The sequence below is a fragment of the Microtus pennsylvanicus genome, chromosome 10 (assembly GCF_037038515.1).
Source record: "Microtus pennsylvanicus isolate mMicPen1 chromosome 10, mMicPen1.hap1, whole genome shotgun sequence".
Taxonomy (NCBI): domain Eukaryota; kingdom Metazoa; phylum Chordata; class Mammalia; order Rodentia; family Cricetidae; genus Microtus; species Microtus pennsylvanicus.
The window spans coordinates 95004854-95030464 of NC_134588.1; the positions used below are offsets into that span (position 1 = coordinate 95004854).

General features: G+C 41.9%; 1 protein-coding gene across 4 annotated transcripts in view; it reads right to left on the reverse strand.

Annotated features, from left to right (window-relative positions):
- Pld5 (phospholipase D family member 5) overlaps positions 1-25611 on the reverse strand; it is a 297093-nt gene that overhangs the window by 84257 nt on the left and 187225 nt on the right. For all 4 annotated transcript variants that reach the window (XM_075989221.1, XM_075989224.1, XM_075989222.1 and 1 more), the window contains exon 4: positions 23790-23901. In XM_075989221.1, coding sequence (XP_075845336.1) covers positions 23790-23901 — 112 coding nt within the window. The remainder of the gene's footprint in view (positions 1-23789; positions 23902-25611) is intronic.

Below are 25611 nucleotides of genomic sequence, written 5' to 3' on the forward strand. Positions count from 1 at the left end.
CTAAAGCACCAAGTAAGAAATGGCAGAGTTTGACAGAGATGTTTGATATGATTTGAATGTGAAGTGTCTCCGGTTAGGACAATGTGTATAAACACTTGGTCCCCAGTTGGTGACCCTGTGTAGGAAGTTGGTAGAACCTTTAAGAGGAGGAGCCTTGTTGGAGGAAGTGGATCACTGAGGATGGGTATTAAAATTTTATAATCTGCTTCACTTCCTGTTACCTTGCTGCTTCCTGACTGTTGACATAATGTGACAAGATGGCCACCTGTTCCCGTGGCTGTGCTGCCCCGCCTTGATAGACTGTGTCCCCCAAAACTATCAGCCCCAATAAATCTCTACTTCTTTAAATTGTTTGTGACAGGTTTTTAGCCAAAGTAACCAGAGAAGCCACTATCGCTCTCTCCATAATCCAATCATGGTAGTTCTAGAGAGAACCAAAATCAGACTGAGAGACACTATAAAAAAAGCAAAATCTCTAAAAATTGAAAAATAAAATATTTTAAGTTGAAAAGCCCACAAACAGCTGATTTAAAAAAAGAAAACAGACTTCACACACCATATCCTGCCAATGGAGGTCGCAGAAGCTGTTGGGGTGAATTGGACAAATCAAAATGCTAACATGCAGGGATTATGTCATGTAATTTTTAATGGTAACAAAGACCAGAAAACCGAGGACAAATGAATCTGTGCTTGTAAAAAGGATTGAAAGTAATTTTGTTCTTCTAACCAAAACACAAATTCTTCTAGGAACTAATAAAATTTTAGGTACTATTTACAAATGAAAAGATTTTATATCTGTGCAATTTGGGGTAGATGAATTTAATTTTACTGGGGAAAACTGTGGTCGGAACTATAATACGTGCATTGCCATTATATTCCCCTGTTAGAAGGGAGACTCATTAGATTTTAATCTTTAAATGCGTGTTTAATGCCATTCAAGCTTGATTACTACAAGCTAACAGTCACGACTGTCTTACTAAAACCCACTATGCTCACATGGTGCTTTAAATGAAAAAGACATCAAAGAATTATGGAGAATTAGCTCGTTTTGTATGGCTATGCTGCCCTGGGCATACCTGGTCTGATCTTAGGAACTAAAGAGGCTCATGTCTGGTTAGAATTTGGATGGAAGAATTAGCTCATTTCCCAGCTTTATATCTAAGACAAGGGCAAGAGAATGATTCTCAGGGGAAGGATGTGACTTGCCCGACGCGACAGTGGGAAATACCTCCAACCCCTACTCTCCTCTTCTCTTTTTTGCAGTGCTTGGGGTCCAATCCACTGTCTTGCATGTGGTAAGCAAACATAGGGCACTGAGCTACATCCACAGCCCAGACCCCAGGTCTTGACTGCCATGTCGGGACTCTGCTTGCATCATGACCAGAATCACATGACAATCTTTTCTAATAACTATAGAGACTTTACTCTTACAAGTGGTAATGTGTGAAACTTATTATAAGAGATTTAATATCCTTAACTAAAGGTCAAAAGAAAATAAGAAAGAATAAGGGTGAGGGATGAGGAGCAGAGGGATGGGAGGAAGGAAGGAGAAGATGATATATCTTTAAAGTCTAGGTTTTGCTCATTAACTCAAGGAGGGAGCACAATGATGGCTTTAGGAGTCCAATAGACATGAAAAGAAACATCAGACAAATGGAATGACTGAATGAATGTGAGCATCTCTTCTTTGTCTATGGCTGTAGGCAATCGCTTGTGACCTCCATTAAGATCAGAGCAGACCTAACAAGCAGCAAAGGCCCCAGTACTGTGAAGGAAATGAGACAGGAGAACAAGCCTTTGTATGTGGGAAGCATGGTTAAATTAAACTTCAATGCTGGTTCCATTCCAAGCCAAAATTCATAACAAAAGGAGACATCAGACAGTTAGACAGTACTTACTAACATGACTTAAATAAAACTCCCAAATGTTGACATTTCGATTGTTCCTTCCTTTGAAAACCAATAGTTTCAACATTATTCTTCTTTCAAGAATGTTGTGTTCCACTGCAAATGAGATAGGAATTGCTTTCTTTATCAACTTCTCACAGAATTTGTGGAAAGGGAAGTAAAAAGGTTTTCTTCCTTGTGTTCCTTTCAGCCAACCTTGTATCTCGTGAATGGGGATTTCTCCTGACAGCTGTGGACAGCTCCAAGGGCCCTAAATTCTTGGTGGCTTGGTGCCCAGGTTTCTTACAAACCCACCCAGTGCCCATTAGCTCTGAGTTCCTATTAATCTTACACACACACACACACACACACACACACACACACACACACACACCAGGGCAAGGACGGGGATATTGAAACACTCTGTGAAGCAGCCAAGGGTAAAAATGAAATCACATGTGAGATAAGGACAATGTGAAGAAGCAGTCCCAGATGTCACCGAGAACCAAGTCACTGTGGAGATGGGGGAGCTAAAGCCAGCCACTGGGGAGACAGATAACAGGGCAGACAGCAAGGACTTAAGGAAAGGGGTCAGGCATCTAATCTACCACCTCAAGATGTGTGTCCTGGGAATTTACTGGCTTGTTGAGGTCTCCTTGAAACTTGATGGCACAGCAAGACATAGGCAACTCTCTAGATGTGCTAGCACTAGACATACCTAAACTCATCTACTGTTTATAGTTTTCTACCAATAAACCTAATGAAAGGATTTTATGGGAAGGGATTGGTACAAGATGGGAGAGAGAGATGAGAAGGTAGGTTTGGAAGAAAACAATAAATATGGAAGACATCTCTGGCTAGTTTTAGACTCAAGAAAGGACCCGCATGTCAGACTTCTTCATTTGAGCGTCTCCCACTGAGTAGCTAAGTTTCTGAGCAGTTCACTTAACTTCCTGTGCCTTCGTTTTCTTTCCAAAAAGGGGGATTCAATGAGAAAAGACTTCTTAGGAAGCCATCATGGGGTCTCTATGTTAAGAGACTGAGGCAGGTGCATGCAGGAAGGGCTCTGAGTTGTGAATCCATGTGCAATTGTTTTCCGTAACCATCCTCAAAAGCAACTTCATTCCTTGTTGAGCACTGTCTTCCTAATCAGAGTGTCAGTCTCCCGAGGGAAATGGAGCTCTGACTTAGCCACATTTGGAGGCATACAATCAGTTTCTGTTGAAGGGCCACGTGTGGCTACACCTCCGTCAAATGCTACTGAGATATCAAAGCACACACTTTACTTTCACTCGGCAAATTAATCATACTCAGCCAAAAGAGATACTGAAGTTCTAAAATCAAATCCTTTATGATGAATGTCGATTCACCACACCCTGAGGAAAACTGAGTGCATAATCAGGAAGCTCCCAGCTCTTCATTCAGCCCGAGAAACTCAGAACTTTGAAATAGAAAACATTCCCAGGACTGGAAAGGAAATGAGAACCAAGGATATGGACTCTGGGAATGGAGAAGGAGAGGGGAGAGGAGAAGAGAAGAGAGAAGAATAGAGGAGGGGAGAGGAGAGGAGAGGAGAGGGGAGGAGAGGAGAAGGGAGGAGAGGGGAGGAGAGGGAAAGGAGGGGAGAGGAGACTTCATGGAGAAGAATGAGAACATATGAATTTGTCTTATGAAGGGAAATAGAGATACCTTCAATCTAGGTCAAGTAATAATCCAAAGTCAAGAACCTGCTGAACTCCCTGCTCTTCCCAGAGCTGTTGGTGTTGTGCTCCCTCTCAGTGAAGGGCTGTTCTGGACTAGAGTTCCCTGCCACACACCTCCCAGAGAGGGACACTGTAAACTGTGGTCCTTTCATCCAGTTCCCTCTTGGCTGTCTATGTAGAAAATGAGAAATTATTTCCAGGAAACAACCACTGAGGAGAAAGAGAGAACTTGAACCATTTCTGGTTTCCATGACCACTGTGTGAGAGTCAACATTTCTCAGGGAGGTATAGAAGGGACTGGGGTGGGTGGGTGCCCTGGTCTGAATGGGGTCAGAAACAAATCGAGTTGTGTTCTTAGAGAAGAATGTCCTCTCTAGCACCCTGTGTGGACACTCGTGGTATCTATGAGCCAGGAGGTGGCTTCCTGATAGACACCAAGTCTTCTGGTGCCTTCGTCTCAGATTTCTCAGCTTCCACTGTTTTTAGAAATGAATTCTTGTGAGGCATAAGCCACGCCACATGTGATGTGTGGCTATAAGATACTTGCTCACAAAGATTTTGAGTAAAAGCAACATAAATGATTTTATTATCTATCTATCTATTATCTATCTATCTATCTATCTATCTATCTATCTATCTATCTATCATCTCTCTATCTATCTCTCCATCTATCCATCTCTCTCTCTCTCTCTCTCATCTATCTATCTACCGATTCCATGTTACAATAATCATATTTTAGAGGCATAGGATCAAATATAACATCACTAAACTATTGAGGGAGTTTCTTTACTTAAAACAGGTGATTTCTAAGAAATGCTTCAGAGGGCCCTGATGGAAATTAACAGAAACCGCAGCGACCAAATTCTGTATTTGTTTTCACAAGTTTCCCATTTGGTCTAATATTTTGTGGAACTCTTTTTAAATTTTAAAATAAAAGTCTTTAGTCAAGATGTAAGCTACTATTTCCCAGTCTCCAGAAGAAATTACCTTTGTATTGGAAAAATATATTTTCCCCAAACTAACCTATAAGCCTTCTGCTTTAAGTCAATAAAATTTAAATATTACCAAGTGATATAAAGGGAGAGTTACACCATGGGAAATATTTGATCTTCAACAAAATACAACTTCTGAGTATAGTCTTTGTAAACTATTTTCTACAAGGCGAGAGGTGAGGGGGGGCATCACCTGCTTCCAAAATCCAGGCTCACTATTGGTAGGAGGGCAAATATCAGACTAAACTAACTTAGCCATAGGTTCTGGCGGCCATTTTTTCCAACTTTGAATTTCTCTTTCTTCAATTCCCCACTTTAAAGAATGTGATCCTGGTTGCAAAGCGTCCTTTAGGTGGAAAAGGGTTGAGAAAGAATTTATCTTACAGTCTACTGAAAGTTGACAGCTGTGATACCCCAGATAAAAATAAGGAAAACCCGAGCACTGCAAAGCTGTTGTTGCTGATGAGGTGATGAACAGAGCATGTGTGAGGTAGCCTGGCATGGCTCAGGAGAGTCCCCTAAATTTATTACTCGCAAATTTCCTTCCAAATGTTTGAAGAATAAAAATAGTGAGGGGATTAGGTAAAGAAATGACCAGACTCCACAATTCTGTACAAATACCAGAGGTAGCTGTTATTTTCACCTGCAGAAAATATGCATGAGTAATGCATTGCATCTGTCATATTTCATGTGATGGAACAGGTAAATAAAAATATTTCTGTGGGTGGCAGGGAAAGAAAAAAGCTTCATTTGGTGGTTATTAATGTATAACTTCTAATTCTAATCTGCCCTTCCAGACATGCTCTGCAGTAATGGAAGTCATTCTGCTAAGTGTCCCAAGCAGACAGTGAGCACGGGTTTGGAGTCTCCTTCTGTGACTAGAGCTCCTATTTTCTTGGCTACTTATTGCTGGGTACCTGTCATGGCTCACCTGTGCTCTGCTTGTACCCAGACCAAGACTGCCAGATGAAGGAGAATAAAATGAAGCTTCAGGTTGAATTAGAATTTCAAATAAACAATAGTACTGATTAAGTAGTTATATAAGTGCAGCCTATATACAGCATTTGAGTCAATATTTACATTGTATTTCCTAAATTATTTTCCTAGCAACAGTACTCAGAGGAATGCTACTCTTACACACTTGTACATGCAACACAGCCTATGCGTCCATCATTAGTGTCACAGTTTGAGCATGTTCCCATGTTTTGGTTGCTGCTTTTCTGTTGCTCACTCACCACAGAAAAACCAGGGAAACCAGTGACATCTCTGCAACCTGCTGGGGCACAAACATTCCTTTCCAAACGCAGCTGAACGCTAGCCTGTTTCCCCCATCTCTAAGGTAACATGCAGAATTGTCTATAGACGCCAATCTCTTTTCAATCAGAGGCAAGTAATTTCCTTTAGTTTAAGTTGTTTTGTGGCACCTACCTGCCAAAAATACATAGACACGTGGATGGCATATGCAGAAGAAAAGAGCAACTGGCATATGAGAAAATGTTAACGGGGGAATATTAGCTGTATGGTTATTTTTTTCAATGCTGTGACCACGTATTTGATTATATTAGGAAAATGAGAAAAAGAAAAAGAAAAACTTCACCTTTTAAGAGTCCCCAGCAGTTATAAGACCCCAAAAGTCTTTGATTTTTCTTTTCAACTCAAATACCAAAAACTTAAACAGCACAAGGAAAACACCTGAACACAATGTTCTCTTCTTATGCCACATGTCACTTCCAAGTGACAACTGAGTGTTTGCAAATCTCATTGGAGGGCTTCTAGGTGACTTCCCAGACCTGACAGCGTAGTTATTTGGATGAGCAGGAAAATGACAGGGAAGGTGATTTGCTACCATCGGCTGCCATGCTGACTCTGGTAATTTAACTGCCTGGGAACCAGCCCTGCAGGACAAAGAGTTCTAGGCAATTTGGAAGATTCAAAGGGCTCACTAGTCAGACTTGTGCTCAGGCTGGTGTGGGTACAGGTTTCTCCAGCTTTCACACCCACCAGTTCACTCAAAGTGGCGTCTGGTCTCAGATCCTACTGATTTCCCATTATTTATTCCTGGGCTTGCTATGAGGATCTTTGAATAGAAAGAAATTGCTTTTTATCAGTTTATGTACACACATATCACACATAAGCACATGCATATGTACATGTGTGCATGTGCACACACACACACACTCACACACACGTTTATGAAGGAGGAAACAAAACCTATAGGTTAAATTATCCAAAACCAAGTACATCCAAATCAGAAATACATAAAATAATTCTTCATCTTCATTTTTATCTTGAATTCTTTGACCACAGTCATCTACTTGCTCTGTATGTTTACGTGGCAGGTGTGCAGAGGTCAGATACAATTTGCAGAAGTCAGTTCTTTCCTTCTGCTGCATCACGTGACTCCCAAGGATCGAGGTCAGGACATCAGCCTTGGCAGCAAGCACCGCTACACGCTGAGACACCATGCCAGCCCATTTTTGTCTTTTTAAATGTAAGAGCCTTTGAAAACCTCATTTCAATGATTTTTTTAAATAATACACACTGATGAAAAGATAGACTCTTCAACAAACTGTGGGGGGAATGGATGTTTATATGCAAAAGAATGAAACTAAATCTTTACCTCTCATCCTGCGCAAAAGTCAACTCCAGGTGAATCAAAGATCTCAGCATGCAGCCAGAAAGTCTGAAACTGCTTGAGGAAAAGGTAGGGCACACTTTACAAGTTATGGGTACAATGGGCTCAATAGGTTATCTTTAGGGATATACATGTATATGCAAATACTATATGCATGCACTACTAATTAAAAAGGAGGCCATGCATTTGAAGGAGATGGGGGGAGGGGGGAGAAGCACGTGAAAGGATTTAGAGGGAAGAAAGGAAAGATGGAAACATTATAATTAAATTGCATTCTCAAAAGAAACGGCAGAAAAGATATAGGTCTAAGGAGTCTTTAAACAAGATTCCAGCCATTCCAGAAGTAAGGCTGACAACTGACAAGTAGGACATCATGAAACAGAAAGCTTCTGCTCAGTAAAGGAAATCATCCACCAGGTAAAGAGACAGCCTATGGAATGGGTGATAAGCCTGCATTCGCTAATAGGGGATTGACGTCGAGAACACACAAAGAACTCAAGACATTCAACATGAACAAAAGGAATAACCGTGGAAATGAACAGAGTTCTCAAAGGAAGAGCTACGAATGTTCAATAAACACTTTAAAATTTGTTCTACATTTTTGCCAACAGGGAAATGCAAATTCAAGTTTCTTTGAGATTTCATTTCATACCAGCCAGAATAGCTGCTGTCAAGAAGACAGGTGGCAACCAGCGCTAGTGAGACAATGGAGAGCAGTGGTCCCTTCTTCCCTGGTAGCGGGAATGCAGACTGTTGTGTGTCAGGGCATCTCCAAAAGCTGAAAATAGAACTACCCTATGACCCAGCTACACCACTACTGGGTACACACCCAAAGGACTCGTGTGACAGAGTTTGGAGGATATGCACGTTATTGCTGTTCTGTTCACAACAGCAAGGACATAGAAACAGCCTAGATGTCAACCAGCTGGTGACTGGGATAACGAAGATGTGGCAGATAGACACAACAGAACACTGCTTGTCACTAAACAAAGGTGAAATTATAGAATCAGCGAGAAAATTTATGGAGCTGGAAAATATCATACTGAGTAAGGTAACCTAGGCCCAGAAAGCAAAGGCAATATATTCTTTCTCCTATGTAAATACTAGCTTTACATTTTTAAATTTATATGTTTAAGTTGGAATGAGTGCCCATAGAGATCAGGGATCAGGACAAGAGCCATGGATCTGGGGAAGAGGGAGGTCTTCAGTGAAGAGATATAAAACACAGAGGAAAGTAAGGGGATTCCTAGTGCTGGGTAGGCTTAAAAAGAGGGTTTTGATAGGACAAGGAGACAAGTCAACCAAAGCTTAAACACAAATGTTGATTCTATTTTTTTCTATTTTTCCTATGCATATGTGGACAGAAGTTTCTGTCCCGCCCAACCCCATAGCCATTCAGTCCCAAATAAAAACAGAGAAGCTTATATTAATTATAAACTGTTTGGCCTATTGCTTAGGCTTATTATTAACTAGCTTTTACAACTTAAATTAGCCCATACTTCTTAACTATGTTTAGCCACATGGCTTGGTGTTTTTTCTCAGTAAGGTATTCTCATCTTGCTTCCTCTGCATCTGTCTGGTGACTGTGTCTCTGCTTTTTCTCTTCCCAGAATTCTCCCAGTTTGGTTGCCCCACCTTTACTTTCTGTCTAGTTACTGACCAATCAGCATTTGAGAAATTTTCACAGTGTACAAGAGTATTATCCAACCAGAAACATTTTTTTCTCTTCACATTCTGATCCCATTTAAAAATTGTGGCTATTTATGTTTTTAAAATTGAAAAGTAATTATAATTGTAAACTATCTCTGTGTATTGAAGATATTTATCTTTCATACAACACACTAATTCATTAGTAGGGCATTAGTAGAACTCTGGGCCTTGTTCCTGCCAGATAAGAGCTCCACTACCGCTCTAGTCCCTCAGCCTCATTTCAGGCATTCTAAACTCAAGGAAAAAGCTACCTCTGAAACATTATGAAAATTAGTGTGGGCAACCATGAGCAAGGGCAGCTATGCTTTATTACTTGATAAATATTATAGGACAATGCTGTCAGGTTTCTATGCTGGGCCTCTAACAGGATGTCACATATCTTTTTTATACACTCATTCCAGTAGTTTGAAGGTATCTTCAGGTTGGTGTGACATTCTTAATGGACAAGGAACATGGTGAATGTTCTGCCTGTGGTACAGCTGCTTCTTTACACTGGATGCTAACTCTTCCATCCGTCTTCTAGGGATCTGCCCATGCCAGGGGCTCTGCCTCATCCTCTGTATTCCACACGGCAACTAAGGCCTGGAAATTTACCAAACGATTCCAATGGCCTTGATCATGTAGATTAGTCACTTCCCCATGAGGTGTTCTAGTTCATTCTGTTGCTGTTGTGAGGGAAGGAAAGGGTTATTTTGGTTTACACTTTCAGGCCAGGCTCCCTCATAGAGGGAAGACAAGGTGGAAACTCAAGACAGGAACCTGGAGGCAGGAACCATGTGAGCTGGCTCACTCATGCTCAGGTTCAGTTCCCTTATTTCCAGACCCGGGAATGTTACTCCCCACAGTGGGCTAGGGCCACCTACATCAATTACCAATCAAGACAGTCCATCGACAAACCCAATGCAGCATTTCTCAGTTGATGTTTTCCTCTCAGATGACTCTAGGCTGTGACAGTTGGTGCGGACTAGGACACAGGAATCCCTAGAGCAACTCTGCACTCTCTCTATTGATTCCAATGGCAGTTGCAGTCAGTCATCAGAAGTCAAACAAAGGCCAATCAAGAGCCCTGTGATTCACGCACACCATCCTTTATCTTTCAAAGCTGTCCTGGAGACAACTCTCTATTCTATTAGTTCCCGTGTCAGTTTCTTAGTTTCCAAGGTGTTTGCCCATGTCATTTGCACAGCCTCCCACTAGCTTTTAAGCGCCTCAAATTCCTGATCTTTCTGTGTGATGTTCCTCTTTCCCATTCCTACTATCAGCAAGGCTCTTCTCCACACCTCCTCTTTTTTTTCTTGAGCAGTCTACCTACCGAATGGGTTACAGAATTATCAGAATCTTCAAAAATCAACTTTGCTTGAATTGAATTTTTCTGGGTGCATTTACTTAATTAAAATTAGCATTTAATAGTTTTTCTTCTCTGCTGCATTCTTGAGGTTAGGATTTTCTTGGTATAGATTCATGGGTGACGATTCTTCAGCTTTTCCTGTTTTAGAACATGGGTGTTTAAGAAAGTCCCATTCCATCTAAATACCGTCAGCTGTATTCCACACATTTTGGTATACTGTTTTATAGAAAAATTTAAAAAAATTCTTTATTTCCATTGTGAGATCATGGTCAAGCATTTTTTTATGATAAGTAACAGGAAGTTTCATTTCCAATGATATGAAAGTTTTGTAGTTATCATTTTTCTACTAGTTCCTAACTTGGTTTCACTGCAGTCATAGGATATATTCAGCATAACTGAAATTCTGTGATATATGTTGAGTTTGCTTATAGGTCATAATTTTTAGGCTGACTACTTTTTAGGATATCCCAGTTGGAAAGAGTGAGCACATGTTGAAGTGTTCTGCATACCTTGCTTGGGCTGTGTTTGTTCACAGCTCAAATCTTTTACTCGTATTGATTTTTCTTGTGGCTTCTATTAGTGTTCAAATCTCCAGCTAAACACCTCTCCTTGTAATTCTGCCAGCTTTTGTTTTCCATTGTTTGAAATTTTTCTCCATATAAAATTAGTATAGTTATGGCTTCCTGCTGCGTTAGCTTTCTGATCTTATGGTAGGATTGTATTATCTCTGGTAATGACAAATGAAAGCAGCATGTGCTATTAGGGCTGGTATATTCGCTTTCCTGTAGTTCACATCATATGGAAAACATTTGTCATTTCTTTCCCTGTCACATTTTCTGTGGCCTAAAATATATAAAGTGGGATGTGTATACATGTGTGTGCACATACACATATTCATCCAGCCTGATTTTTTTATCTTTCAACTTGAAATTTGACAGTATTTTTTTGTATAATTACTAATATATTAAAAACATCAACTTGCAATTAGTTGTTCAACTGTCTAACCAACTCATTCAGTAGTAGCCGTGAACTTCATAATTGTGGTTTTGAACTAGTAGAATCTGACCCAACACTTCCATCATGCGCACAGACTGTGGGCACAGCACACACTTGCACGCTTCACTGTCACTGCCTCTCCCCTCTGTCATGTCCGATTTTTGGTCTTGTATTTTAATTCCCCATATGGTTTAAGTCTCAGAAGCGAGAGCCTATCCAGTTCTGTAGCTACAAATACTGTCTAGAGGCTGGTAACTTCCCAGACTGTACTTTTAACCCTGACTCTTCTTTGTACTTGAAACGCACAGAAATCAGACCTAAATCTACCTAACTACTTGCCTATGCAGGAAACGCAAAGCAGAGCTCACTAAATCATACAGTGCTTCAAGTCAGCCCCAAGTGCAAGCCAGCGATTTCCTCGACTAAACTTCCCGTGTCGGGAGATGTAGACGGCTTGTACTCTCCCATTCATAGGGAAGTCCTGACAGCCATTCTTGATATATTTACTCATCTCAACCCTCATAGCTGATATATTAAATAATTTCTACCAGTTCAAGTCCCAACAGGTGCTTTTGAATATGTATATTTCCTCTGTTCTCTTTAGTCCAGGACACTTCTGTCTGCTTCCTGGGATCCAATCACACTCTACCAGTTTGTTCCTCTGCCTCAATTCTCCTCTAGCTCATCCTCCACAAACAGCCAAAATAATCTTTAAAGTTTCAGAAAATTTCCAACAGAGGCTGGCAGTTGTGGGATCTTTTGATTGCACTTGGACCCTTTCGAGACTACCAATAAAGTTAAGCCTTGAATTGGAGGGCAGAGCCAACATTCAGCTGGCCAGAGTTAATCACAGAGGATTTGGTGAGCCCAGAATAGGATAGAGAGACATAGGAAGGAATAGGGAGGGCCTGAGGAAGATTCACACCCCCTTTCAATCCGGGAAGCGTGGAAAGGCAGGGTCAGCTGATCATTCCTCTATCACTTTGTGGATCTATCAGGTTTACATCCCAATATCTGACGCCTAGCTTTTATCCAATAATAGACCAATGAAAGTCAATTGGCATGTTGCAGAAACACAATAAATATTCCTTGAAAGAATGGGTATATGGATGGATGAATGGATGGATTAAATAGCTTGCTGAAGGTTCTAGAACAACAGTTCTCAACCTGTGGGTCACGACTCCTTTAGGGGTAAATGACCCTTTCAGGGGGGTCACATATTGATACCTTGCATATCAGATATTTAGATTACAATTCATCATGGTAGCAAAGTTACAGTTATGAAGTAGCAATGAAAATAATTTTATGGTTGAGGGTCACCACAACACAAGAAACTGTATTAAAGTTCTCACTACTAGGAGGGTTGAGAACCACTGTGTTAGGAGGTCTTTCTTATGTTGTCATACCACGAAGCTTTACTCAGGACCCAGGAAGAGCGTCAGCCTTTGCCTTCTGGCTAGTCTTGTTGAATACAAACAACTACGCTTTGCCAAATATCACAATAAACATTATCAAATAACCAGATTATATATAAATAGAGCCATAGAGCGTTTTTAGAATTTTTTGTGTATGTGTGTATACATGTGTTCATGCGTATGCACGTGTATGTGTGTGTGCGTGTGTATGCACAAGCTGAGGTCAGAAGTGGATGTCAGGTATTCTTAGTCATGCCCCACTGGTTTTTCCTGGAGGCCTTCTCACTGACTCTGAAGCTCATGAATCCACTAGGCTCGCCAGTGAGCTCTGGGCACTCTCCTGTGCTGCCCACACCAACCACTGGGCTTGCAGGAATGTGCTGCTGTGCCCAGATTTTACACAGGGCTGAGGATCTGAATTCAAGTCCCCATGGTTGTACAGCAAATCACCTAACCAACTGAAGCAGCTTCCCGGACCTAGGCCTTTCCAATGCAATTTGAAGCTGCTCAACGGAACAGGGTGGATGATTTTCTTATCTCCCAAGGCCTCCTCGAAACACATGATTTTTCCAAACCCAGCAATACTGACAAAAATCAAGCATCTGGGCACTACGGCAAGAATGAGCACAAGAGATCCCTTCTATCATCCATGACCTGTACGATGAACTGCATCTTTTAGTCTCCTCATCTGTGAAACAATATGTATTGTGGGTAAGACCATAAAAACCATAAGCGGTAGTGATACCCACACCTCCGGGGTGCCAGAGGATAAGAACACAGGCAAAGCAGGAGAAACACCTATCAGGAGCAGCTGTCTGTGGTGGAATAGTCCTTGACACTGTGTGAAGATGTGCCACTGTGATGGGTTTAATAAAAAGCTAAACAACCAATAGCTAGGCAGGTGGGACTTCTGGAGACAGAGAGGTCTCAGGAGAAGAAAAAGGGAAAGATGCCCCCCAGACACGGAGGAAGCAGGATGGACAAAGTGGAAATGAGGTAACGAATGCATGGAAGAACATAGATTAAAAATATGGGTTAATTTAAGTTATACAAGCTAGTTAGAAACAAGCCGAAGCTAAGGCCAAGCTCTCATAATTAATAACAAGTCTCTATGTCACGTTTTGGTGAGCTTCCCACCCAAAGAAAAATCCATCTACAACTGTCATCATTAACTGTAGTGATGAGGCAAGCAGGCCTGCTTTTCATCCTGCCCGGTTCCCGCATGGCTAGCTTACCCCAGAAATACTTACACAGAAACTGTATTCATTTAAACACTGCCTAGCCCATTATATCTAGCCTCTTATTGGCTAATGCTTACATATTCGTTTAACCCATATCTAGTAATCTGTGTATCACCACAGTGTCGTGGCTTACCGGGAAAGATTCAGCATGTCTGACCTAGCGGCTGGCTCCATGGCATCTGCCTGACTCTGCTTTCTTTCTCCCAGAATTCTGTTTTGTCTACTCCACCCACCTAGGGGCAGTTTCTTTATTTGACCAATGAAAGTAACAAAAGGACAGAAGACCCTTCTCCATCAATTAACATAATTATAGGCCAAAGGTGTTTTCATTAAGGTTTTTAGGAGACAATATTATTTTTGTTTTTCTTCAGAGGTTTCACTGTTGCCCAATCTGGATTTGACATTACAATCTCCTTCCTGCCTCTTTCTCTCAAGTCTTGGTATTATGGAAAGGTACTGCCATGCCTAGATGGCACACCGTATCCCTGCCCTCCCATTGTGGAGAGTGTATAGCAAGTTCACAACTGGACACACAACCCAAGACCCAAGCCTTGACCACTGCAGGAAGGTTTGACTGTTAGGGCCTGAGTCGCATCTTTCTCTTTATTCATTCAGCAATCTTCACCCTAGCAAAAAATCAACAGGAGGAGGGGCTTGTGTTGTCTAAGTAAACTGAGTCTGAAGCAGGGAAAAGAAGGAACATTGCTTTGGGAGGCAGCTGAGCAGGAAGCTTACTGGGCACAAATGCTGGACTGGCAGCACTTACCTTGTATCCTAGGGGCTGCTGGTGCCCTCCAGTAGGGTGTGGGGGAGGGGTGGAGGGCGAAGAGAGTTGACAGGTGTAGGAGTACAGGTGAATTGAAGAAGCAACGTCTAGTGTTCTATTGCACAGTAGGGTGACAGGGGTTGACAAGAACTAATCAAATATTTCACCTACCTAAGGGAGAAGATCTTGAATATTCCCAAGGCAAATAAGTGGGGTATTCCTGAGTGAGGGCCATGTTGATGGCTATAGATGTGCCAAGATGCCACAGTGCATCCCACTGTGTGTAGTTACTAGCTATCATGGCTGTAAAACTATAGAAAGAGTTTGCATATGACAAATTAGGGACTTGAGCTATGGCTCAGAGGTTAAAAACCTGGCTCTCACAGAGGACCCAAGTTTGGTTCTAAGCAAACACCTGTAACTACAGATTCAGGGGACTTGATGCCCTCTTCTGGCCTCTACAGGAATCACACCTAGGAGGTATTCACTCATACACACACACACACACACACACACACACACACACACACACAAACAAAGTTAATCTTTAAACAATAACCTCCTCCCCAAATTTAAATCACATAAAACTTATGAATGAATTTTGTGAAAGCTGATTATTCAGGGAGGCTCAAAAATTCTTTCAAGTGAGTTGTTCCGTTGTTGAATTTCCAACAATGTACAAGATACTCCTATTTTTCCTTTTCAGACCACTGCAGCATTGAATAGGAACAAAGGAAGGAAAAGCCTTTTAGAAGGGTAAATTAAAGTTAAGTATGGTTTACAATAAGCACAAACTAAAACCACAGCAAAGCTCTGAACTCAGGTTGCAATGCTATGAGAATATCTTACCTGGGCAGCCCCAGGAAAGTCACGTAAGGGGACACAGTGGATCCAGCTGAGTTTCCAAGGCTGCAGGCGCCTTCTCATCAGCTTTGCTTAGAAATAAATTTGTTCATCAACCTCTTTATTGAATATAACAGCCTCCAATCAGGGCCCTCTTGTTCTGCACACCGTGTGCGGCCCCAAGGGGCAGGCTTTCTGTGGAAAATTTGGCCTCCTGAGGAGGCATAGACACTAACTCAAGGCTGCTGCATGAGTTAGATCCTGTCTTCCACAAAGCAAGAAAGATTTAGTCCTCACTAAAGTTTTAAGTCATTCTTATCCAATATTTATGTGTTGGAATTTTTAGCCAAGAAACCCTTTAGGGTATATGTGAGGGAAGCCTCAGGAGAACAGGAGGCAAGGGAGGTGTATGCAGGGTTGCCCTTCAAGCCCCAAGCCCCAAGGGCATACTGCTGACCGACAGTCTGTTCTGGGGCTGTAAGGCTCAGCACCACAGCCCACATTACTGGGAGCATTTGCAAATCGCAAGGCATCATCTCTGTCTCCGGAGTCTTCTCCCCTATAGTCTCTTCTTCTTCCTCCTTCCCTCTTATCCTAGCAATTTTTCCTTTATGCAAATGATCATTTTTATTATTTTAAAATTGTTATTATTTCTGTTGGTGTTGTTTTTGAGACAGGGTCTCTTTATGCAATCTTGACTGTCATGGAACTCATTATGTAGAATAGGCTGGTCTCAAACTCACAAGGGATCTTCCTGCCTCTACCTCCCAAGTGCTGGGATCAAAAGCATGCACCACCTCACTTAGCTAAAAATCTTTATTTTTAAATAATTGAAAATGTTTTAAAGTTCCTAACAGGTGCTATATTAAGTACTTTCTGTGAATTAACTCATTAATAGCACTGTGCAGCAAATACTATTGTAAGCTGATTGTAGAAGTTAGGACACAAACTTCAAGAGATTAAATATTTCACAGAGTTCCATTGGAACAAAGCTAAGGACATAGTCTTCTTTCTAGAATCTGAACTCATACGCCGTACTGCCATAGAAATACCACCATATTTATCACCATCATCATTATTATCACCACCATCATCACCACTGCCATCATCATCACCTTCATCAACACCATTACTAACATACACACATCACATACCATACATCACACCCACCCACACCACACACACATACCATATAACACACACACACACACACACTACACACACACACACACACACACACTCACACACACCAGAACAAAAGAACAAAAACAGCTGTAATCTCATCACATATGCCCATATGAACACTCTGAAGTAATTCCGGAAACGATGAAATGACAAAGTGGCTTCCATCTTGCAGATGACGGCTCTTCCCTTAGCAGCGCCATCTGAGCGTATCACCTCATCGCTGACTGTTCCCCCTCAGCATGTTCTCTGTGGGATGACTGGCTCCCTATCATGTATAATAACCTTGTGAACCTTTCTCACAGCAGCTGCTATGGCAACCTGAGGGAAAACAGGTCTGAAAAACAATGTGTTGGCAGAAGAGTTAAGTCCGTTTCTACTGCAGTCATGACCATTTGCTAGCAAAATGCCACCATCACGACTCACGCACCTCTGGCTTTGCTACGTTCTGTCAAGTTGTCCTAACTCTGTGAAAACACATGTTGAACAATTGTTTGTGTTCTGCCTGGTTGTAATGCTACAATGCAGGGATTTCCTCGTTATTTTACATCTTGCCATATAGTTAGTTTGCATGTGACATTTGCTCAAGACGAACCAAAGTTTAACTTTCATAATCATTCCAACAAAGCTATGCATCTCTGTTTCCCTTCCAGTGTGGTTTAACTGTGGTCCCTTCAAAATGCTTAGCACTTCCTGGCCAGTGGGACAGTCTAAATAGATGGGGTCTAAACTGCGATTAGGCCATGAAGAGTCATTTGTGACTGAGACTGAGGGCCGTACAGGCTTGATGGAGAGTTGCTCCTCTCTGGCCCTTCCTGCCTTCTGCCCCGAGATAACGTAGGAAGAAGGCTTTCACCAGCTGCCTGCACCTTCACCTTAGATTTCTTAGCCTATTAGATTGTGAGAAACTTCTGTTCTTTTTAAATCGCCTATTTTCTGGGTATTCTGCTATAGCAGCTTCAAAAAACATGTAAGTCAGCAAAAAGCTGCAAGAGATGCAGTCAAGCATTGTGCTCCTAACTTCCTCGTGAGGGAGGAATCACTTCATACCTCTGCCTGTCTCTGTTAATTAGCCACATGGATGAAGAAGCTGGACACCTCAGCAAACTGTAAGGCTCCCTGCCCATCCACCTGGACAAGTGACCGCGTGGAAAGGCATATACAAAAAGTGAGGCACTCAGCTCTGATCTCCACAGGGGCTTACTAAAAGAAATATTGACAAGCGGAAGTACTCTTGACTTCCAGCAAGCCTCCCAATGCCCTTTCTGTTAGGAGGAAGGTAGCATGTGTATTTCCATGGAATGAGCACCTGTGTTAGCTTTCTGTTACCATCACAAGCAACTAAGACATGTAATGTGTCAAAAGAAAAATGTTATTCTGCTCAGTTCTAGTTGACTCTAGCCCAGGATCTAACCCACGGCTCCATTTTGGACTTGTGGCGAAACATCACACCATGATGGAAGCCTGTGGCAGAGCAAAAACTGATGCCCTCTAACCAGGAAATATGCCAGATTGAGGAAGGGATCAGAGTCCCATGATCCCCTTCAAAGGCACGTGCCCACAAGCTGCCACTTAAAGGCTGCACCAGCTCCCAATAGCACCATTCTGAGGACCAACCTCTTAGCACACGCGCTTAGGTCAGACAGTCAACTTCAGCGCTATTGCAGAGGCACACACCACTCACACATTCAAATGCTTGGCCTGTCACCTAGCAACCAGTACAGCCACTGAGACGCAGCTTAAGGTGTAATCGCAGGGCATCGCTTTTTAGTAGATTCCTTTATCACAGAGAAAAGTATCCCTTTGAAATCACCTAGGTTTTTTATTACATTGGATAAAATCCTCCAGCTCTTCCAAATCTTCTGATTTTAAACTTGGCAACTCGACAGAGTGCACCTTCTCTTTTTACAAATAAATAGAATTCTCAGTGTTATAGACACCAGGGAGATATGGAAACGCTGCGGGGCTCTGTGGTTCTTTCCGCAGGCAGGCTTGAGGTGTTTCATTGCATATTTCTTTATTGCTGAACATCCAGTTCCTTCTAAGCTAAAGTCTAGAGGTAGAAATGGCGTTGTTGTGCAGTGGCAGCTAAGAGGGGGATGTCTTAGGGCCTGAGGGAATGCAGAGGAGCCCAGGCCTCCCAGTGGGAGAAGAAGGATCCAGAGAGATTCCTCTCGCCCACCATTTGAGTTTCACATTTTATTTATTTATTTATTTGTTTGTTTATTTATTTATTTATTTATTCTCCAGCTGAGGTTTCATTCACTCCCCAGTCTGGCCTGAACCTCAGGTCTCAAGTGGTCTTCCTGCCTTAGCCTCCTAAGTAGCTGGAGCCCCATGCAAACTGTGCCTGGCTTCACAGCGTTGCTTATTCCCAGTCCTAGCTCAGACCTCTGTCTAATTTACTTAATTATATTTAAGTCAAATTCAAAGTGACTCAGTTTTTAACTTAGTGTTGCCTTAAGTTCTCAACTTATAAAATATCATGCCTGCTGCATATTAGTTATTTTATCTCAGTATTTAGTAAATAAATGCATTCAAATTTTTAAATTGAGAAAAAAAGTAGCCTTAGAAATCAGTTCACATACCTTCTATATAGAAATTGGTGCTCTTAATTGGGGGCATAATACTAATGATGGCAGTGAGCTGCTGAAAAATGTTCAGACAAGAAAGGAAGGAGAGAATTTGTTTTTTTTTTTCATTTTCTTTTATCTTATTTTTTAGAAGCATCTTTTTATGTGGAGACTAGAACACAGCAAGGCTAGAGTGGAGAAAAATGGTGAGGATATCATTTGTACTCGTGCCAGAGACAGGATATAAAAGCCCAAATTGGAAAAGAAATTTGATAGGGTTGTTTTGACAACAGCCTGGGTTGTTAATCACCCATAGAACTCATTCAACACTTTGAAGTCAAGTTGGTGCTTACCTAGAATCACTGCATAAACATAAAGGGAGGGGAACCCATGGTTGTCCCAAAGTTGTCCTATAACAGAGTTAGAAGTGGACTTTCTTATCACTAGAAGATCACAGGGCTGGGGTGGGGGTAAGTTGTAGGAGCAGAAATGGACCCAGTATAGACTAAGATATAAAATACTAAAGTAACGTGCCACAAATTATACCAGTAGCCAAAGCAAATGTCATTTGTTTAACTCCCATATCCTCCAGGGAAGTTACTATTATCATCATTTTATTGATAAGGACACTGAGGTTCATAAAAAAATGATTTACTTAAGATTGCATTCCACAGTGATGGCGGGTCCAGAATTTCAGCACCGTCTATGTGTACGACACAATAGGACCTTTGTCTAAATGTTCTGCTGGTCACTTCAGATTGTATCAGAGCACACTGTGTTCAGACACATACAGGTAGAGCAGTCCCTGCTCTACTAAATGTTTCAGTGTTCTGTGAAGAGAAGTAGAAAAGACAGAGTTGCTTGAATGCCAATGGCCAGCTATGAGACAGAGGGACCACCCAGCCTTTACGCTCTGTAGTGTGTGCCCGAATGACATCATCTTAGAAGAGGGTGACGTGAGAGCCAAGACTGGCAGAGAATCATGCATGGGTGGCAGCAGGACATCTTGACCTTAGTCACTGCCAGGACAGACTGAAAAGATGCTGAGTGCTTCTGCTCAATGATTCTACGCTGTGTAGAAGGCTTCAGAATAAAGCGTCTCAGGACAGGAGAGCACTGGGGCTCTCAAGTTCCTTCCCCCTGGCAAGCTTCCAGAGGGTAGAAGCTGGAATAACACGGTGTGACCTCCAGAAAAATTTCCAAATTATACTTCTCAACGCTGATATGAAGTTAACATAGACAAGCTTACCTACCTGAGAGCTGGACTTAGGGATAATTATACAGCACTATGACCTAAGTCACACACACTCCCTCAGATGTCAACGTAGCTTAAATTATACTCTGCTCATTTGGAGTAAGTGGCTCAAAAGCCGTTGTAAAATGTTCAAGTTGGAATCCATGGCAATTTTTATTAATTTTAAATTTAAACAACTCCAATCTCCGACATAGAATGTTTTCCTTTGAAGTTTTAAATCCACACAGTGGATATGAAAATTAAAACGAGTTATCATTGATGAATGAGTACAGGTTCCTTGAATTCAAATAAGCGAAGATGAAGCTTGCCTTTGGAATTCGACAAAAAGACCCAGAAGCTCACTCTGTTTTCCTTTATAAATAAATAGCAAAATGAAAGCCAAACACATTAGCGTTTAAACATTGTGTTATTTGTGAAAGGACTTCTGTCTTGTTTCACATTTAATTTTTGTTTGTTTGTTTTTGAGACATAGTTTTTCTGTTTAACCTCTCTGTCTGTCCTGGAACTCTCTTTGTAGTCTGTAGATCAGCTGGCCTTGAACTCACAGGATCCACCTGTCTCTGCCTTCCATAAAGCCAGGCACAGTAGCTATGCCTGGAATTCTAGTACTTGGGAGGCTGGAGTTGGGTGACTGCTGTGAATCCTAAGCCAGCCTGAGCCACATGATGAGTTCTAAACCAGTCTGAGCTACAGGAAGCAAACACAAGATAAATGACATAAAATTCTGACTTAGACCACCCATAAACATGAATGAAATATCTGCTGTTGAAGATGCTGCAGGGTTCAGTAGGGCCCACAACTGTCAGTTGTCCAGCAGGACAGGGGAGGCTGTCTATGGAGCTCACCTGCTAATGAGGGAAGCCCCAAGTGTCAGCTCCATTCAAACCACAGACTGCACCTGTTTGAGTCACCTGATGAGATCTTAGTCACAGAGGACACAGATGACATGATGCCAGACACCACTGTGAAAGCCGTGAGGCTGAAGTTTCAGACCCCACACTGTGGGAATATACATTTCTGTTCTTTATCAATTTCTCAGTCTCTGGCATTTAATTGGAGTCACACAAGCTGACTAAGAGACTCTCTGATTGTGTATCATCCATCCACCCATCCATCCCCCCATCCATCTACCCATCCATCCACCCATCCCTCCATCTACCTATCATCCATCCATCCATTCATCCATCCCTCTACCTACCCATCACCCATCCACCCACCTATCATCCATCCACAGCACCTTTACAAGATTTAGCAAGGGCTATAACTAGGAATAAATGGTACTTCTCAGGCCCTCTCTTCCCCCATTAATAAGCCCAAGGTTATGCAAACAGATTTATTGAGTAAAGTATTCTGAAAACTGTAGATACAGCCCTTTCCACTCCCCAGTTACCCAAAGGGAATCCCTTCCTAAAGAGGGTGTGTTAGAGAGCGAATGCGTGGATGGTAGGGACTCAACTGGATATATTTTTTAAATATGAAAAGTAATAATACATTTCAGAGCCATCTGAACAATGCCTGAACTGGGTATTGACAAGTTTTAAAAAGTATGCTAACTGAAAAAAAAGTTAATTGAAAAAGTTCAGATATAGCAACATCCCACGCATATTTAATCTTTCCTACACAGAGGGAAAAAAAAACAAGCAAACAGCTATAGGTATAGTAGCTCTTGTCTGGAACCTCAGCGGTCTGGGGACAGAGGTAGGATTGCTTGTAAATTTGAAGCCAGCCTGGTCAACATAGTGAGGCCTAGGTCAGCCAGGGCTGAGTGGTGATATTCTATCTCAAAATCAAAACAAAAGAAAACAAAACGATAACAATGACCCTAATGGCATGGTGATAGGTTTTGTGATAAGTGTTCCCCAAAGTCCCATGCCAAGATGGTGGTGGAGCCTTAAGGCGGCATCCTCAAGGTCCCCAAAGAGAGACTAATAACTTGGTCTCTCCCTGTTTTTCTGATATGCTTTGTGGCTGTCTTAAGCTAAACAATCTCCTCTGTCATGTGCCAGCACTTTGAACTATTCACCAGAGGCCCAGTGCAGTAGGGACAGTTGACAAGGGACTCAATTACGGAACAGTCTGTCATAGTAAAGCTTTTCCTTTATTACGTTAATTATCTCAGGCATTTTCTTATAGCAATGCAAAGCTGTCTATACAATGTTGATGTGTATATCCAACCCTAGGTCTTTTATTTCTCTATTTCAATTATTTATTTAATTTCATTTTGTGACAGGGTTTTTCTGTATAATAGTCCTGGCTGTTTTGGAATTCACTTTGTAGACCAGCCTGGCCTTGAACTCACAGAGATCCACCTGCCTCTGCCTCCTGAGTGCTGGGATTAAAGGCGTGAGCCACCGTGCCTAGCTTCAATATGTTTTATGTCACTTGGGCTCACGTACGAGGGTCAACCTCTCCTTCTTTTAGAAACTATTGTCACTTAGTCCTGGAAGGACGGTGACAAGCATGCACATTCTGTTCAAACAGCAGACAGCCGAGAGCCAACACAGAGACTCCCGGAGGACCTCGCCTTCTTCTCTTCTTGCAACTTGAACATTTTCGCTGGGTTTCAGGTGTCAATCTGTTCTACGCATCAGCAGTATTGCATAGGAAATGCTGAGAAAACGATTTTACAAATTTTTTTTAAAAAAAACTATTTGGAATTGAGAATCCAGCTAGAGATGATGACAGGGAAAGAAAATTATGCCGGAATGAAGCTCAGTATGGCTGTGGTCAGGGCACACTGCAGAGTGGACGGGGTGAGTGAGGTTTCCTGTGGAATTATCCTAAAGTCAGGAATCATAGTGCTTCCGCGGTTCCTAGACCCAAGCATATTACTGAAGATGACATCGCACAAAGAAGATTTCCACCTGATTGGCAGGAGAGAAATGGGAACCTAGTACTTAATTCCCTTGAAGTGGCTCTTTTCTTCAGATCAAAGTCCTGATCTGTGCAGAAAAGTCTGATTCTTCTTCTTAACTAAACATCATTTAATGGACAGAAGATTATTTCTCATAAACCGATATACAAAATACCACTATTGAAATCTCAGTAGCATTGGTTAACTAGTTTCCTCACTTCAAAGCCGTAATCAGGGTTTTGTCTTTTGGTGGAGGAGGGTGGCCAAAGGAGAACTAAGAAACAATGTGTGCAATGTACTAATGAGAAAGGAATGATGTATTATTTGAAGCGAAAGTCACAGTATTGTCACAGAATGTCCGCGGTAAAGTAGCATCGACCTTGGCCTTACCCTTTAATTTCAAGGCTTCTAATACCTTTGAAGCAGCAGCCACATCGCTCACCAGCTTGATTTCGATGTTTTGTGACGTCAGCTGGAGCAATTTCTCAAAGAGACGTTGACCCTGGGAAAAATATTCAGAGACAAAGGAAGACAGAAACCTAAATGTTTGCCATTTGGAGTTGGTATAAATAAACCTTTTAAACTTTATGTATTCAGATTGCAAAAGGCAAGCGCTCCAATGACGGATATTCACAGATGTGCGAAGTTCTCTGAGTTTCCTGACTAGAATAGAAACACGAACGTAGATGGCATTCTGTCTTTTCAGGCACTGTGCAATCCAGCAATTTGCAATAATAATGTTAATAACAGGATACAAATTTATTTCCCTTTTACTTTTAAAGCTGTAGGTACTTGCACATAAAGACATAGTGGAAAAATATTCAATAGTCACAGTTTGGACAGAAAGACCAACTGTTTTTTGTAATTTACAAACCATGCTTTTTAATCTCACTGGTCTCCAGTGCTTTCCTTGTAAATACAGACTACACTCACTTTGAAAGATTTCTATGATGTCAGCAAAGATCATCAAAACTACTGTGGGCATTTATGGTCACTGATTTACTTCATCTTGTCTAAAACCTATTTTACTGGACGGAACAAATGTTCTGTATCTCTCTATATTTATATATAATATGTTTATATTTATATAACAAATGTAAAATGAGGCTTGCCTAGTAAGAGTCTCAGAAGCATATAATTTTTATGACTTATTTTGGGTAGACTGAGAGATGGAGGAGCCAGGCATGACCCTATCTCCAGGGTTGACACTGGACTAGCACATAGGGTTTGTTTTCCATCTGTGTTTAGATAGGCTCTGGTCTATTGTTTCTGAGTTTTCCTGTATGTTTGTGTGGACCTCAAACACAAATACCTTCAAAAGGGCCAGCTGGATAAGGCTTAGGTCTTAATGGGCCCCAAGGGAACCATTAGGCTTACCTTATCTTGATAAAAATCCGTGGTTGGTAATGATTATTTATAAAGGATTTGGTGATTGGGAGGAGTTGATGAAGCAAATGAGGATGCAAATGAGCATGCAAATGGGGATGCAAATGAGGATGCAAGCAGTGATTCCCGAAAAGCCTCCTTATGGAGGAGGAAGATCAAAGATTAAAAGGCAAGGAGCTGGTGTGACAGCTGAGAGCAGAAGCGGGTGTCTGGCACCTCTCACTTGGAGCTGGCCCGCAGCCAAAGGTTTATGTCTCCTGGGCACTGGGGGATACCCTCTGCCTTGCAGCCTGTTAGTAGAGGTTGAGGTTGCCCATTGCGGAGCTTGCCTCAGACTCTCAAAGTTCTCAGTACCCCAGAGCCTGGAGGTAGCTTCACCCCTAACAGACAACATGGGGAAAACGCATAATTGAAACATGCAAATGCCTATTAACAAGGCCTAAAGAGGAAGGAAAGTGGGGGAGGGTGACCCCCAGCCGCTGGTTTGCTGCTCTTGGTATGGGAGGCTATTCGTTTTCTTACAATTTATCATTTGCATGTATTCATGTATGTGTGAATGGGAGCCACTGCGCTGTACACAGGGGTTGGCAGAAGGCAGTTGGAGCTACCAGATGTCCTGGAGATGGAGTTACAGGTGATTGTGAGCTGTCACACGTGAGTGCTGGGAACTTAACTACTCTGGAAGAGCAGCAAGTGCTCTTAAAAGCTGAGCCTCCTCTCCATTACCCTTGGGGTGTGAATTCTGAGTGAGGGCACCTGCAACAAGAGACTTCATACATAGCGTGAGGGCACATCCACGTCGTGGAGCTCATGGCTTTTTCTGGTC